General features: G+C 43.1%; 1 protein-coding gene across 3 annotated transcripts in view; it reads left to right on the plus strand.

Moving 5' to 3' along the window:
* RASAL1 (RAS protein activator like 1) overlaps nt 1-17,528 on the plus strand; it is a 66,846-nt gene that overhangs the window by 12,691 nt on the left and 36,627 nt on the right. Inside the window, exon 2 of one of the 3 annotated variants that reach the window (XM_069964123.1) lies at nt 8,065-8,121. In XM_069964123.1, coding sequence (XP_069820224.1) covers nt 8,065-8,121 — 57 coding nt within the window. Of the gene's footprint in view, nt 1-8,064; nt 8,122-12,821; nt 13,041-13,142; nt 13,222-17,528 lie in introns of those variants that run through there. The other 2 variants (XM_069964125.1, XM_069964126.1) reach the window with 2 other exon arrangements.

Raw genomic sequence — 17,528 nt, forward strand, 5'->3', positions numbered from 1 at the left:
CCAAGAGCCTCGTTATTTTTATAGAGATTTTCTATAGCAGTTGGTGGCTGCTTTTACTGGTTTTCATATCAGTATGGGGTCTTTGCTGAGCTGTTGTATTTTATGTGTTTTTGTCTGTCTGCTTTTTTAGCCTCAGCAACGTGTCCCAGTCTAGTGTGAACGGTTCTGTATGAGAGCTGATTTTTTTTTTGTGTGTGTCTGTGTTCCTCATGGGGTGGAGTGGCTGTCTCTACTTGGTCGTGCACACCACCCATCCCACCTGGGGGGTTATTTTGGCCGGTATTAGTTGGATCCTGAATGCACAGGGTATAGGCTTAGGCTCCATTCACACATTCTGTGTTCCGCAAGGAACAGGGGCGTTAAATGTCTGTAACGGAGTCCTCCCCCCACCCAAGCAGCATCTGTGATAAGAAGCTGGGAGTGGGGGAACTGTACGAATATGTGTTGCGCAGTTATGACAGAGCCGCGTGGCTGCTTCATTGCGGCGCATATTCATACAGTTCCCCCACTCCCAGCATTTTATCACAGATGCTGCCCGGGTTGGGGGAGGACTCCGTTACAGGAATTCCACGTCAACGTGTGAATGCAGCCTTATTGTTAGCTCAGGAGAGGCTAGAGTATAGTGTAGGTTCCCTCCCGTGTATAAGGCCACCTTACCACCTTTGCAAATGGTATGCCAAGAGTCTCATTATTTTTACGGAGATGGGGGCTGCTTTTAGTGATTTTCATATCTTGCCATTACCAGTCAGCTGTTGAATTTTTTGTGTTTTAGTAGGAATAGAAATCTGGTTATGAGTGTTTCTGTTGCTTTATTTCAGTATGTTGGGATCACACCCTTTTTGTTCTATTATTGTGTCAGGGAACTGTAGTTGGCTATAAATAGTCCATAGTGCTATAGAGAACATAAAATGGAATTGCCACCTCTGGCGCATGAGAAATCCAAAGGATCGCTGTTGAGCTTTAATCACACACTGGAGCAGAACACTATTTGTACTTCTGTTTTGCTTGTTACATGGATGTAAGCACAGTGTACAGAAAAGACGATATACCATGGTTTGTCATGCGGTATTTGGTTTGTGTTTTTTACATTTTACACCATAATATACCGTAGGTGTCTCAAACAACACAATTTGGTGTAAAAATGTGTTGAACTTTTTTTTTTCTGGGATAGCATCAAACATATTTTAACCACACCTTGTGAAAACGCCTAAGGGACATATTTTGCATCATTATCTAAAAGCTAAAACTAGGGATGGTCCAAAACACAAAAGAGGTACAAATTTTTCTATTAAACCAGGGGAGTAACTAGAAACAGCCAGGTCCCATAGACTTTTGAATGGGACTCCCTCCCTGAACCACTAGGCCTCATAGTGCTCTATGGCAAGCTGTAAAAGCATCCCTATCACAGCAGCTGCTGAGACCTTCAATAGGCACCTGGCAGCCTGGAGATTGTATGACTATGGAGCCGACTGGACCACAGAAGTAAGTGGCACATGGCTCCTAGCAAACTAGATGTCACTAGGGGATTAGATCAGCAGTGCCATTGCAGATATATACATAATGTAATTCTCTGTATGCAGAATATAGCCCCCCCCCCGTTGAGGAGAGGTGGGTATGCAGCATACATGCTTTACAGAGTTTTAGGGTGCTATTAGGCAATGTGAGTGAGAACCCACAAATGCTGAAAAGTAAAATGTAAGTATTTCCTTCCTTTCATGCATCTCCCACTATTGTACCTGGCTGCTGTTCATTGGCCAGTCCCCTCTTCTTCATTCTGCACTGGCCTGCTCAGCCAATCGCTGGCCACAGTGGTGACCCACCATTAGTCAGTTATTGGCTGAGTGAATTCCCGCAGCGTAGGCATGTCATCAGGAGCAGAAAAACAGAGTGGGCCAAGGGCTGGGCACTGTCGGAATGGCAGTGGATCAGGGCAAGTAAGTATTTTTTGCAGCATTTTATTCATTGTTCGCACAGTATTTCTAAGCATCTTGGATTCAATAGGTTAATAATGCTGGTGAGTGCCGCATATTGTTACTGGGTTTGTTATGCTAGAGCACTATGTGGAGCATGCCTTTAGCGGTTTAATATTCTGGTGGAGAAGGGATCCATTGAGCAGTTTTTTGTTTTTTTTTATACATCCATTTTATCCATTTGTTTCCTTTTTTAGAGGCACAATGTCAATTGCAAGACTTGAATTGCATACAAAAAAAAAAAATTTCTTTACCAGATATAGAGAGCTCTGGCAGGGCTAAGGGTGGCATAGTGCTGCCTTAAAGGGAAACTAACAGCAGTTTAGAAGACTCTAACAGTGTTTCTAAACCTCGGGTACAAAGCACAGGTTGAGGGTACGGGGGATGCGTACTAGTTTTTACTATTGGCGCTGGCATTTTGCTCCTACCCAAAGCAGCAGTTTAGTAATGGTGATAGAGGTTCCATGTGCAGGGCGGTGCTTGATGCTGCGCAGGAATTAGAGCAAGTGGGCTGCCTGAGGAGCGGTATTGAATGTCCTTCAGTCGCTGCGCCAACCCCCCCCCCCCCCTCCTCCAGTACCTCCCAACAACCACTGTCCTACATGTCACAGTGCCCACCAGCCACGCCGATTAAGCCTGCCATCGTCCTTAGCAGCCAGTGGGGCATGCATACCTTACTGCAGGGGGTGTTATTACTGGGACCTACAGGTCAAATTGTTATGGAGAATCTGATTTGGGATATAACTGCTGACACAGACTTTATACAGAGTCTATGGCTGCAGGTTGACCTTGGCCTTATTAAGTCAACATTTTTAACTGTTTGCAATCTTGGGGGTACTCAGCTGGATCATCTCATGGGGGTATTTGGATTGAAAAGGTTAAGAAACACTGCTTTAACCTGCAGATTGGTGCACGAGGTACTGTATGGTAGTCCTGCTCTCAGTGCACCAAACTGCCTAATTTGCATATCGACTAAAGATTTGTTGAAAATGGAGCTGGGGGTGAAGATGAGAAAATTGCCTCAATTCCCAGTGTCCCTGCCCTATAGCAACATAACAGCAAATTACAGTGTTCTAACCTGTTGTTAGTGTTAAACAGCATTCTGTTGATTTCCCCCGACCTAGGATGAGCAAAAACACTGCAACAGGTCAGCATACTTAGTACTGATAGTCTTGAACTGAAGCTTTAAAGGGTATTCTGATATCAGCAAATTGTAATGGTAAAAGAATCACCCTACTATAGCACTGGTATCGCTGGCTTTAGCATGCTTATATGTGAGTCACCCCAGATAGCTCTCTGACCCCCCTCTCTACATAATGCATCATCCTCTGATGTCTCAGGAGTCTTAAATATTGTTTTAAAGGGGTTATCCAGCGAAAATCTTTTTCTTTCAAATCAACTGGTTTCAAAAAGTTATATAGATTTTGTAACTTTTATTTAAAAATTGCATGTTTTCTTATACTTATCTTCTGTATGTTCTGCAGGAAGTGGTGTATTCTTTTCAGTCTGACACAGTGCTCTCTGCTGACATCTCTGGCACTGTCCAGAGCAGGGTAGGTTTTCTATGGGGATTTGTTGCTGCTCTGGACAGTTCCTGTCTCGACCAGAGATGACAGCAGAGAGCACTGTGTCAAACTGGAAAGAAAACACCACTTCTTGCACGACAAGCAGCTGATAAGTACTGGAAGACTTGAGATTTTTAAATAGAAGTAAAATACAAATCTTTATAACTTTCTGAAACCAGTTGATTTGAAAGAAAAAGATTTTCACTGGACAACCCCTTTAAAGCTCTAGCCGCACACCCCTGAATGATGCCACCCTCTGGGACCAACACATCCAGACTAGATCACCATCTAGATCTCATATGCACAGACCCATGTATATTTTAATTGTAACATTTAGAGAGAGCGAGGTCTGCCTTGTGATGAATGATTACAGAAAGAGCACAGGGAGTGAATGCAGAAGGTGCTGCAACCCATTAATACATTTATCATTGATTCAGTGGCTAGCTAATAAGCTTCTCCTGCTGCAATCCCTTTAACCTACCCAATAAAATTTGTTTCTCCTCCTATACTGCTTCACCTGCTTCATGCATATGTTGTGTTTCCACCCATCTGTAATATACACAATATCCTCTGCAACAGTATTTTGCATTAGTAAATCTACACTGATTTAAATGTGTTCTGAATCTACACATGGACGTTTGTAGGTACACATCATTAAAACATGGCAAATAAGGAGCATGCATAGGACACAAAACAAACAGAGCAGTAGCTGATGCTGAACAAGCAAAAAAGAGCTCTGATCTTCTATCCCCTGTATATCAAATGGTAATCCAGAAGAATGCCTATTTAAACACAGCTTGCAATTCCCCCAGACAGACTCTCCCTGCGGAGAACTACGAGGAGAAGGATCTGGATGCCAAAACTTGTTCTTTCCCATCCAGATGGGTTCTTCCCATCTCCTCGCTCTCACCCACTCTCTATCCCTATTCTAATCAGTGCTCATTATTTAATTAGAAAACCTAATTAAAAAAACAGCTGACAGAGGCTGGTGGGAGGCAGAGGAGGGGAAGCGACAAGACCACGATGAGCAAACTCTGTCTCTGTAAACTAAAATAGTCAGAAAATGCCTATTGAACTCCATATGTGACTCCCTAGTATTCACAGCTACTCACCACCATGCATCTGTAGTGTGATACACACATTGTATGCCACATTGCGTCTATCTAGCCCCTGCATTGCTCTGCATTTGTCGCTGTTATATCTTTTATATTTATTTAGTAACATGTTTTGGCTTTGTACACATTCATTATTTTGTATCTGCCATATTGTTCTATGTACCATTTAGCTTTATGAGTGTTCTACCAAACACAGTTTTTGTAGACTTTTACAGCTTTAGGTAGTTTGCTCACTGTCCCTTTATAGGTTTGGTAGTTTATATGGTGTTCTAATAATTATTAATGTTACATGTAATGTACTTTTAGGTAAATCTTTGAGTTTCAAAATAATAGTCTAGCTATTGCCATAGCAGCTGCTATGGATCACTGAGGTTAAAGGGGCCCAATTGGGTGTAGAATAATTGTACTTTCGTGCTAACAATCACTGCTATGTGGCTTCTCTTTTATATGGCACCATCATGGCTGGACTGGCCATCTGGCCTTTCTCGTAAAAGCCAGATGGGTTGGTCCCTCTGTAGAACATTCTTCTGGCAATTCCCTTGCATAGCGCACAGCCTGTTACAGTCACAGCTGTACAGGAGAAGAGCCGTACAGAGAGATCAGCTGAGAAGGAGGATCACTCACCATCAGGTCCTATATAGGAGGTCCTGGAATTATAACATCTCACGTTAGGGGCGGAGCCTCATGAATTACATTGTTGTATAGAGCCACATTCTACAAGGAGAAGAAATCATAATTTTGTGCTTGGGGGGGGGGGGGACGACGACAACAGTTTAATGCAGGAGTCTGAAAGGGAGAGTAAGTTATGTAATTTACGTGGGACTGTATGTTGGAGGTGAAGTAAATGGTTGCAGAAGTGGAGTGGTAGTGTGCCATGTGGGCGAGAACCTTGATTTACTGTGATTTGCCTTTGTACAAAAACCTTCCCTCCTTCATGATTCCAGCCCTGTGTGTGTGGCATCCAACATCTTGTGAGGCAGCCAGAGAGATGGATATGTCAATGAAATACAGAGGGGAGGGGGGTGTACAAATGAATAGATGTTGGGAGGTTATCACTAGGCCTCAGTCAATGGGTTGACATTTTTTTTAGACCCAGGCTTCCCAGGACTAAAACTGATATGACTTGGGATTGGTTCTCTGCTTCTGCTGAAGTCATATCAGTCCCTACAGAGGCCATATATACATACAGCAGTCATATGAGCCTCTATAGAAGTCACATATGTATGTACAGAGGTAAGAAGTTGACGTGACCTCAGCAGAGGCTATGAGCTCAGAGCAGACTGACCAGATACAGATTGGAGATGCATGCCTAGTTTAGGGTCTGAATCAACTAAGTTTTTAATTTCCTACCTATTGTGTTTTCAGTCTTGCTGCAGGTGACAATCTCCATTGAAAGTCTATGGAGACCATCTCCTGCAGTGAAGTGGAGATTGCAGTGAGCCAAGGAGAGTTTAGCCAAGCTTACTAACAGCCAGATCAAATGGCAACAGTTAAAATCTGAGTGATGTCATAAGATTGTCACCCCTGTTCCATCTAATAGTCGCCCTTGTTGCTGTACCTAATAGTGTCTCCTATCCTCTGTTGCTATACCTGATAGTCTCCATTATCCCCTCTTACTATTACTACTCTCACTCTTTACTGTACCTGATATTCGTTCCTGTCCCCTGTTGCTGTACCTGATTGTCACTCCTGTTACTATACCTGATTATTGCCACTGTTACTATACTTGAAATTTGAAAAAATTACTGGTTAACCCTATAATATCCTAAAAAGGACCTTTACCAAATATTGCTGACAAAGTAGAAATATTGTAAATGTGATTCATCTCATTTGTGTTGTGTGACTATCTTTCTTACATGCAGAGAACTTCAAACCTAGAGAAATGTAATTTTTAATTATTGATTTAAGGCTATGTGATATACCATGGAAATACCGTTACCGTCTCTGGAGTCGGTCAAACGACCTCCGTTTTCATGACAGCTGGCTAGCTGCAGGGACAATAGCCGCACAGGAATCCTGGGCTCTGAAGGGGACGTCTCTCTCCTATTAGCTGCCGGCTCAGGATGCTGCACACACCATTATGAGGCGTACGGTCTGCCCCATGTGTGACGCTCAACTCGGGACAATGCCAACAAGAGAGTATCCCACTTAAATTAATGTCTCCCACACCATGTGCTGCGCCAATGGATGGAGGGTCAAACATGGGGCATGTATGGGTTGGTACTGGCTGGCACTTCCTTCCCCAGGCCCTAATCTCTCTTCAATCATTGGCCCTACCAAGGCTCTCATCCCTCTCCTCCTAGCTGGCGGCTTCAGATGCTGCAGAGTCTGCCCCATGTTTGACGCTCCCTCCGTTGGCGCAGCTCGTGGTGCGGGAGACATTAATAAGTGTCCCAGGCCGAGCGTCACACATGGGGCATACCGTGTGCCTCATAACGGTGTACGCATTATCAGGAGCCATCAGCTAGGAGCAAAAAAAACGTCCCTGGGAGAGCCCAGGATTCCTGTGCGGCTACAGTCCCTGCAGCTAACCAGCTGCCATGAGACTGCTAAGACCTGTAGTTCCCCCCACATACACTGTACATATCCCTAGTCCTGGCTGCTGTGACCTATATTTCCCCTACATACTGTTCCTATTCCTAGTCCCTGAGGCTTGTATTTCCCCTAACAAACAGAGGTCCTACCAGTCCAGGCCAATGCCTGAGAGTGCGAGAACCCTAAACCTTCACCTCTCGTCTACTTCCATCAAGAAGGACCTACAGGTAGAACCAGTTAGATGTCTCACCTCAGCTTTTTGTGACTTGGTCATAAATTTAGTAACCGATTACACTCTTTTATAGGGCGATCGGTCGGACGCGACACGGTTAACCCTTCCCGCACTCTATCCCACAGAAAATTACATGTTGTGACACAGCGAAGACACACTACATTTCAGCGTTGCATCAGCCATTTTCAAGTGCCCTTTTAACAAGACAAAAAAAAAAAAGAAACAAAAATTCTGCAGTTTGGCCTGCTCAAATGGGTGTGGCATATAAATGGGTGTGTCATAATTATTCAGTTATTGCTACTGCGGCTACGTTTATGATTTAACCGCGATATTGATTTAGGCCATTATTGCCCAAACCTAACCTGATTCCCTGCCCTGTTTTCTGATCTGATAATCCAGACTCCCCCAGACCCACATTTTAGCAGATACAATATTAGCAGAGCGATATACAGAAACAAAGCACAAAAAGCCCCTATTACTCATGACACATTTTTTTCCATATATTTTGTAAACCATTTAGCGATGGCACATATTTCATTGATGAGTAAGTTACATGTGATAAGATGGTAGAACATTAACCAGACTGGTCAGTTTTGTCTGTGTGTTGCAACTATCAGTATTTGACCTGTTTCATTCCTCTTTCAAAGGTCAGGGACAAGTGACCCTTACTGCATCGTGAAGGTGGACAATGAAGTTGTGGCACGGTGAGTACTGTTATAAGTTACAACTTAACACAAGTATTTGTGTGTACATATTGTGGATGGTGGCTACAGAGAGAAAGCAGGCCACTACACTTTTCCTACATTTTACATTACAGCCAGATTATTAATAATAATAATAATAATTTATTAATAATATTTACAGCGTATATGTATGTATATATATGTATTTTTTTTTTTTTTTTTAAAGGATATCTAGCACAAACATATTCTGCAGCACTTTAAAATTCCAGGGGGTACACACGTAGACAATAATCAGACATTACGGGGAAAAACATGTAGCCATCAAGTCAAACATGAGGAGTGAGGTCCCTGTTCGCAAGAGCTTACAGTCTATGCTGCCAATGGTTTGGCCACCTTTTATTCCTTTTAGTCACCAACCAATTCATGTATCTGTAGGTCTAAGTGCTAGAATGTGTGGGTGTATATGTGTGGGTGGGTGGGGGGTCAAATTAGGGAACCTGATAAACCTGCTTGAAAAGATGTTATTAGGGCACATTTGAAGCTTTGGGTATTGGAGATGGGTCTGACATTCTTAGGTAACGCATTCCATAGAATTGGTGCAGTTTGAGTACAATCCAGAAAGCGGTTGTGAGAGGTTAGGGGAGTGTAGAGCGTGGGTAGGGTGGTAGACAGAGATGAGGGAAGAGATGTAAGGTGGTGCAGCACTGTGGAGAGCTTTGTAGAAAATGAAACTTGTAAAAAATTAAACTTTTTATTCAATACCCCATAATAACAAAGCAAAATCTGTTAATTTAGAAATTGATGCTAAAAGTAAAAAAAAAAAGTATAATTTCGCAGGGAGATATCAGTAAGAGCTAAGAGGGTCACAGGAAGGGGTAAGTATACTTTCTTTACTATGTCCCTACACCCCCCTGCCTTCTGGTGGCTTTTGGGACTTCTCATTTCCACCTATTGGGGGTAGCATCCCTGAAACATGACTGTGATTTTTAGACAAAGGCAGATTCTCCAAAGTCCAAAATAAGAACAGAGACCCAAGGGCTTTGGAAGTCTCTATACAGATTAAGGATCCTATTACACTGAGCGATTTTAAACGATTAACGACTAATGCTGCGTTTACATGGAACTATTATCGTTCGAATTTTCGCAATAACGATCGCATTCGAGCAATTATCGTTCCATGTAAACACAGCAAACGATCAAGCGACGAGAGAGAAATAGTTAGATTTGATCTTTCAACATGTTCTCAAAACGTCGTTTGCTAAAAATTAGCAGATCGCTTCGTGTGAACAGTATTTCAAATATTCACCCTATGTGAAAGATGGGCTTAAGCAATCTTAAAAATGATCGCAATAACAATTTTTCTTACGAATTTTCGAACTGTTTTTCCAACGATTTATTTGTCTAAATGCTGATAAAAACATTATAAAAACCAAATCGTTGCTTCAAAATCGTTAAACGATCGATTGGGTGAATTATCGCTTCCTGTAAACGCAGCATAACGATAAACGAACGCAAACGAGATTGTTAATCGTTAACCTGAAATCGTTCACCATATTACACAGAACGATGGTTGTTAGATACGATGGTTACTACGATTGTTATTGCGATCGTTACTACGATCGTTTATTCTTTCTGATGCCAGTAAAACAATGTGCAATTACACTGAACGATAAGTGAAAAAATGCGGAATTTGAGCAAACGAATTTGGAATTACAGCGAACGATTAACGCTAATTTTAGGTTCAGATCTAAATCAACGATCAATGACATACGAAAGTTTTTTTCGATCGTTGCCTGCAATTATACAGACTGATTGTCGTTTAAATTCGAATGACATAACGATTTTTTACACCATAATCGTCCTGTGTAATAGGGCCCTAAGTTTTAATGAGAAAGCGGGAACACTGAAATCCATGGAGCACAAAAGAAACTAGTTGGAAACATAAAATGTTTACATCGATTGCTGCATTAATTCTAAAAAAGCGTACCTATTCATCCGATGAGATAAACCTTACAGTATGAATATTTTATTAATGTCCTCCCAGTAATTGAGGACAAGATGCAGGCTGGCAGTGCTAATTGGCCCCTAGACACTGGGTTTGCCAGGCGCCAGTAGTGTCACAGTTCAGTGAAATGAGGCAAAATGGACTTCAGGGCTTCTTGTCTGTCGTAACATCTAATTACTAGTAGTCATGTACGTGGACATATATATGCCTTATGTGGTCTGTTATATCAAGGGCAGCGAGAAGGAGTCACACATTCCTGTCTACTTTTGCCTGTTGCTGATTTTCAGGAGCTTTTTAAGCTGCATAGATGATAGTGGTTAAAGTAATTTTCCAATATTCTGTAAGGTCCCCTTCACATATATCCGCCCATCTGGCTTCCTTGTTTTATCACAAACTGATGCAAGATGCGTTCTCCCCTCTGGCCGATGCACTTTCAAACGCAGCCGGACCGCCTGATATGTGAAGGGGGCCTAATTAATTCCTCAGCCTTGTACAAGTTCTTGACGTGTACCTGTTGTTTGTAAAAACTTTTGACATGTCATCGAGACATGAATGTTCAGACCGTACCAATCAGAAAAATGAACAGTAGAAGACACGCTGAAGAGTTTGGCTCTACAGACTTACATTATGGGCCCGACTTTTTTTGCTTTCTAAAACAGAGCGGTAGAGGACACGCTACAGCGCACCTCCCCACTTGTTCTCCCAATCGGTAAGAGTCTAAACACTCAGACCTGGACCGATTAAAACTTGAAATGTCTCTATGACATGTCAAAGTTTTGTGAAACAACAGTGGCACTTTAAAGAGAATGGCATAGTGTTTTTGGTTTTCTACATCCACCACCTAAACAATACCCTCCGCCTCTTATATTTACATAGTTCAGGGTTACATGAAATCAGTATAGATATTGCAGATCTGTCCTATGATTTAGACCCGATTGGTAACGTGTTTAATCTCAATAGCCAAAATGCCTCTCTTGTACAAAGCAGTTTTACCCAATCTCTTCTTCTTCTTTGCTTATGAACCTTCTCAATGAGAATAACCTCTAAATTATTTACAATAACCTGATGATGATCTACAAAATGTTTAGTCAGTCCTGACATGGTTCTATGTAGTGTCAGGGTTTCTGTAACGGTGGAATCCTTAGTGTTCTTGTATGCGGACTTATGCCTTGCGTTTTGTACTTCCCAGGTACTGGAGTTTGTATGTTTTACAGTGTGCCAGGTAAATCACACATACACTGTTATACAGTAGTTTAAAAAGTTTAAAAAAGTTTTTATGTTGTATATTTGACCTGCAGCAAATGAAGTGTATGTGTCGGCTTTTTGCATGTATTTACATAAGCCGCACTGAGAGTGGGCACATTTGTATGAACCGTGAGTAAAAAGCCAGTTAGAAAGACTAGAGGACTCTCCCACTGTCCTTTGCAAATCCTCCTCCCCTAGTCTTTCTACTCACGATTCATACAAATGAGACCAGTCTTGTAAAACATGCAAACTCCAGTGTGTGGCAAGTACAAAACACAAGGCAAAAGTCTGCATACAAGAACACATTAGGGATTCCGCTATTACAGAAACCCTGACACTACGTAGATCCACAAATAGAAGAGGGTTCCAACAGCACCAATAGGTCCAGTGTTCGTGGAGGTGGGATGCACGCTGGATCAGGGCTACAATCCCATACGTAGCCTAACAATTCTGAAGGAAAAGGAAGGGTCCAACAGCATCCACTGGAGTGCAAAATCTTCAGACTTTATTCAGCAACTAAGCACTACAACGTTTCAACCCTCTCAGGGGTCTTTGTCAAGTATACTACGTAGAGCCATGTCAGGGCTGACTAAACATCTTGTAGATCATCATCAGGGTAATGTAAATGATCTGGAAGTTATTCTCATTGAGAAGGTTCATAAGCCGAGGAGAAGAGGAGATTGGGTAAAACTTCTTTGTACAAGAGAGGCATTCTGGATTTTAAGACTAAACACGTTACTAATCGGGTCTAAATCATAGGACGGATCCGTGTTATCTGTGCTGATTTCATGTAACCCTGAACTATGTATGTATCACTGTTTGTAATTATTTTTTGTTATTATTTGAATACTAATCTATTGTATCAGTGATCAGTGACCTAATAATGTGAAAGAGCCGCCCCCCCCATACGAGGTGTGGTTTCTTTCCTTAATGGCGCCAACACATAGACTATAAATTTGAGTCAAAGAAGTATTGTTACAACCATGATTAAGGGGGTTCACTCCGAAACGCGTCGGCATGTTTTTTTAACTGTTATTTTTGTTCATTATTTTTATATGCTACAATAAAGTTTGGGGAATTTTATTTGAAGCTGTGGATCTTCTACATTATATTGCTGGTTTTAAGGAAACTGCATTCATCAGCACACAAAGCCAGCCAAGTTCACTGCCAGCCAAGTTGCCGAATTTCCATCATTGATTTCATTTTCAATAAACAGACATCACGTGCTACGTATATATGTGCGTTGCAGGACCCGGCCCACCTGGCCTTCCCGGCTCTCTGCCCCTGACTTAGGTGATGCCTCCTGCTGTACATTGCTGTACAGTAGCATTTTATCCCTTTTGTTTCTTGAGGAGTGGGAGATGTAAAAGATGTCTCCCCCCTTCACTTGTGTAAAGTGTGAGTTTCTCAGCATCCCTTCCTCCTGTTTCCATGGAGACAGGTAGAAGTTATAGTGCTTCCCAAGCCTGTTACTAAGCTTCGCGTAAAGCCGTGTTATGCCCATGGGATGCATTGCACCCCTCATGTATCTGTACATCAAAGCCACTGAATTTGTTTTGAAAGGTCATTAACCCCCTGATATTGTAGCAGACTGGAGTGAGGGGAACTCTGGGATGAGAGAGAATCACTGAATAAATAAACCTATATCCTTGTCATAGGCCGAGTGGGAACAACTCTCCCTCTTTCTGAGGTAAAACTGCCACAGAGGTACTGCACCCAGGTGTTATTGTAGGTGATGGCTGACCTTATAGTTCCCCCTGGGACTTCTCTGTCACTGCTGCCTGAGGTGTTGGTGGACACGTCCTTGATGTTGGTGATGTGGAGAGTAAAGCAGACAACAGGGAGCAAAAGTGACTTTATTTGAACTTGAGGTACATAACATGTATAGTCTCAGGCCATGTGCAGACTACGTAAGAGACTGGCCATTCCGGAGTTCTGAGGCGGGAGCATCCGTTCACGCCCGCATCTGAACTCCCCACTGCACACTATAGAGCGAGCGGCCGGAGACGCTCGTCCATAGTGTGCACTGACAGGGTTTACGTCAGGTTTACATCAGTTTTCTACGGCGCCGCGAGATATCCCGGCTGAAGCGTATCCCAACCGGAATTCCATAGAAGACAAGGCAACATATATTTTCGTAAAAAGTATGGCCGTTGTTGCCGATTGCTGATTGTGTGGATATAGCCCCACTCTGCAGAATATCTACCAAGATGTCTGTTAACCAGAGATTGGTCCCTGATGTTAAAATGGAAAATGGTTGTTATGAGGAGTCGCCCTTTCTAAGATGAATTAGTAGTCTTTTTAGAGTTATCTGGGCCGGGGCCATAAGTCACAGCGTTTTGGATCCCAGAAAGTACTAGGAGTATGTCGAGGAGCTGCCCACCCCCAGCGTAAAGTACTTTGAAGAGTAAAGATAATCAGGCTTTCTTTCCTGGCCAGTTTTACAGGTAACTGATCCGCAGCGGATTTCATGCTGCGAATTCACAGCGAAATCTGCTGTGAATCCTTTGCCTGTCATTTTCAATAAGAATACATACTCTCAGCGCAATTTGACATTGGAAGTGACAGCCCCCATAAACTCCACCGGCCGGAGCATACTGTACCTGCTCCACGCTATGGCTTGCTTTAGGGGCTCCCGGCTGGATGTCCCACTCAGCCAATCAGGGGGCTGTCACTTACATATTTGGGTATTTAAGTGACAGGGTTCTACAGCGGATTTTGCTGCGTGAAATCCGCTGCAGATCGGTTATGTTTGGAACTGGCCTAAGAAATACATTTCTTGGTTTTACAACTTCCATCTGTCTCGCTATCTCAGTCCTTGGTATTCTGACTCCTAAATTCCTCACAGCTTGTGGTCCCCTATGTAATGGGCTAATCTAGTGCTACTTAGACTGAGCCCAACTCACTGAATTCCTGTCACAACTGCCTTATTATATATAGTTTTAGTATAACTCCACCCACTTTCTAGATGTTTCCTCTAGCTGATGTAATACACTAAGGGGGCAGCTGTTACCTAACTCATTGAATGTGGTGTGTGTGTGTATACATCTATGTTGACCCATCTCTACCTCAGCTGATCTCTATAATATACATTAAAATGAACACATCCTAATATGAATATACAATTATAACTCGGGCTCCATTCTCTGCCCAGCCTTATGGAAACCCATTTCAGTACACTGCGGTATGTCAGGTGGCATGTATTCAGGGATTGGTCTGGACTGATACTCCACTGTACGGCACTGAGCGTTGTCTTTCACAGTGGCATACAAGCATCTTTCTTTAGATTTTTTTTTTAAACATTTATTAAAGGGTACCTATCATTTAAACAAACGTCTGACATTATAGCGAAGTTTATATCGGTGGGGGTCAGGGTGTTGAGACCCTCGCGGATCGCTAGAACGTTTCATTGCTAAAGTAGCAGTCGACGGAATTATATTGGAATTCTAATGATCGGTGGAGGGCTCAGCACCCGGACCCCCCATCAAAACAAACTTCTAAAATGTCGCTATGACATGTCAGGAGTTTGTTTAAATAATAAGTACCCTATAAGGAACATTTTCCAGTAAAATAACACCTGTAAATACAAGTTCTTAATGATCATCTTTAAAGGGTTATCTATGATTAGAGAAAAAACACAGCTTTCTTGCAAAAACAGCATTCACTTCAATAGAACTGCGCTCCAAAACCCACACCCAAACAGAGGATGGGAGAGGTGCCGTATCCTGGAGAAAGCTGCCACGTTTTTTGAAGCCTAGGAAACCGCATTAAAGATTTTAAGAAGTCAGGCATTTCTTGGTGACATCAGTTTCTTAAAAATCTGTATAAGGCCCTGTTCCCACTGAGCAAAGCTAGCGGAATTCCGCGACGGTATTGTCCGCCGCGGAATGCCGTTAGCCTCCCGCTCATAATGGGAGTCTATGGGAGGCGCGCGCTGCTGCTCTGTACGCGCTGAAGAATGAACATGTGCTTGCTCACTGTGCTTGCTGACAAGTGGTTGAAAATAAGTGGAGTTTAAAAAAGGAGTTGAAAGAAGGAGTTACAAGTTCTGGTAAGTGCTGAATCTCTTTCTTTTTCACTGTTTTTGTTGCACTGAGGATGATGGCTAGCGAGATGGAAGGATTCATTCAGTGCGCAGTCTGCCGCATGTACGCACAACTGGAGCAGGTGTTCCAGGGTGAGTACCGCTGTGACAGATGTGAGCATGTTGCCCATCTAGAAGCTCGAGTTAGAGATCTGGAGAAGCATATTGCAACACTGAGGGAACTTGGCCACCTTGAGAGGGAACTTCGGCTCACTGAGCAGGAAGTTAGTGGGTTAGAGATGGAGGGTGGTGATATAGATCAGGAGGCCCAAGTAAGTAGCTGGGTTAATGTAGTTAGAGGGACCAGTAAGGGATCCAAGAAAAGGAAGGCCACTTCTCCTACTGTATGCCCAAGCAAAATTGCCAAGTTAGGTGATGATGCAAGGGCATCCGTGTCAGAAATGGCAGCTCTAGTGGAACCTGTTCTCCCTAACAGCCGGGGGAACAGTCCAACTAGTAGTGGGCGGGATGGTATTGTAGGTAGGCCTAGACAGCTAGTGGTTGTAGGGGATTCTATAATCAGGAAGACGGATAGAATAATTTGTCGCCAAGACCGCCTCAACCGAATGGTTTGCTGTCTCCCTGGTGCCAGGGTTCGGCATGTGGTGGAAAGGGTGGATAAATTACTTGGGGGGGCTGGGGATGACCCAGCTGTCGTGGTCCATGTGGGAACCAATGACAGGATACAAGGTAGGTGGAGGTCTATTAAAAATAATTTTAGAGAACTAGGTGCTAAGTTGAAGGGGAGGACCTCCAAGGTGGTATTCTCTGGAATACTGCCTGTGCCATGCGCATCGCAGGAAAGACAGCGGGAGCTTAGGGAGTTAAATGCATGGCTCAAGTCATGGTGTAGAGGAGAAGGGTTTGGGTTTTTAGAGCACTGGGCTGACTTTTCATTGGGGTACAATCTGTTTTCCCGCAAATAATTTGCACCTTAATGGAAGGGGGTCCCCTGTGCTGGGGGAGAGAATCCTAGAAGGGGTGGAGGGTTTTTTAAACTAGGGATGTGGAGGGAGGACAATGTAGTATGTAATGTAGTGGCAGATAGGTTAGAGAGGGGACAGAACATTGAGGAGGGAGGAGAAGGGTCCTGTGGGGGGAGGATAAGACCAGTGCATAGGGAGATCCATATGTTGCGGATGAACAGTGAGGATGATTGTAGCCACAGCACAATAATAAATCCCATTTCTTATAATGAATCGGTTAAACTCAATGGTAATATAAAGTGTATGCTTACTAATGCCAGAAGCCTAGCCAGCAAGATGGGGGAGCTAGAGGCCTTGGTTCTGGAGGAGTCCATTGATGTGGTTGGTGTGACTGAGACATGGCTGGACTCCTCACATGACTGGGCTGTCAATATTCAGGGATTTACGTTGTTCAGAAGGGACCGGGTGGGCAGAAGGGGAGGAGGAGTATGTCTGTATGTCAGAAATGATATTAAAGTGAGTGTAAAAGATGCAATAGTGGGAGATGACTGTGATGATGTGGAAGCATTATGGGTAGAACTACAGAAGGAGGTAAAGAGTGAAAAAATTATTCTTGGTGTAATCTATAGACCCCCCAACATTACTGAGGAGGTAGATGGCCAGTTAAATAGACAAATAGAGCGGGCTGCCCGGGAGGGGACAGTAGTGGTAATGGGGGACCTCAACTACCCAGATATAGATTGGGGTCACAGTTCAGCTAAAACCACAAAGGGGAGGGAATTTCTTAACCTCCTGCAGGATAATTTTCTGGGCCAGTTTGTGGAGGAGCCAACTAGAAGTGATGCCTTGTTGGATCTGGTTATTTCTAACAACGCTGAGCTGGTTGGGGATGTCACTGTCCATGAACACCTGGGGAATAGTGACCACAATATAGTGACTTTTAGCTTAAAGTGTAGAAAAGAAAAACATGTTGGGAGGGCAAAAACTCTTAATTTTAAAAGGGCCAATTTTCCTGGGTTAAGGGCTGAACTTCAGGGCATAGACTGGGAGCGGCTGCTGTCACATACGGATACAGCTAATAAATGGGAAATCTTCAAATCCACATTAAATAACTGTACTGCCAATTATATTCCTATGGGTAACAAATCTAAACGGTTAAAATCCAATC

This window comes from Dendropsophus ebraccatus, chromosome 3 (assembly GCF_027789765.1).
Source record: "Dendropsophus ebraccatus isolate aDenEbr1 chromosome 3, aDenEbr1.pat, whole genome shotgun sequence".
In the NCBI taxonomy this organism is placed as follows: Eukaryota; Metazoa; Chordata; class Amphibia; order Anura; family Hylidae; genus Dendropsophus; species Dendropsophus ebraccatus.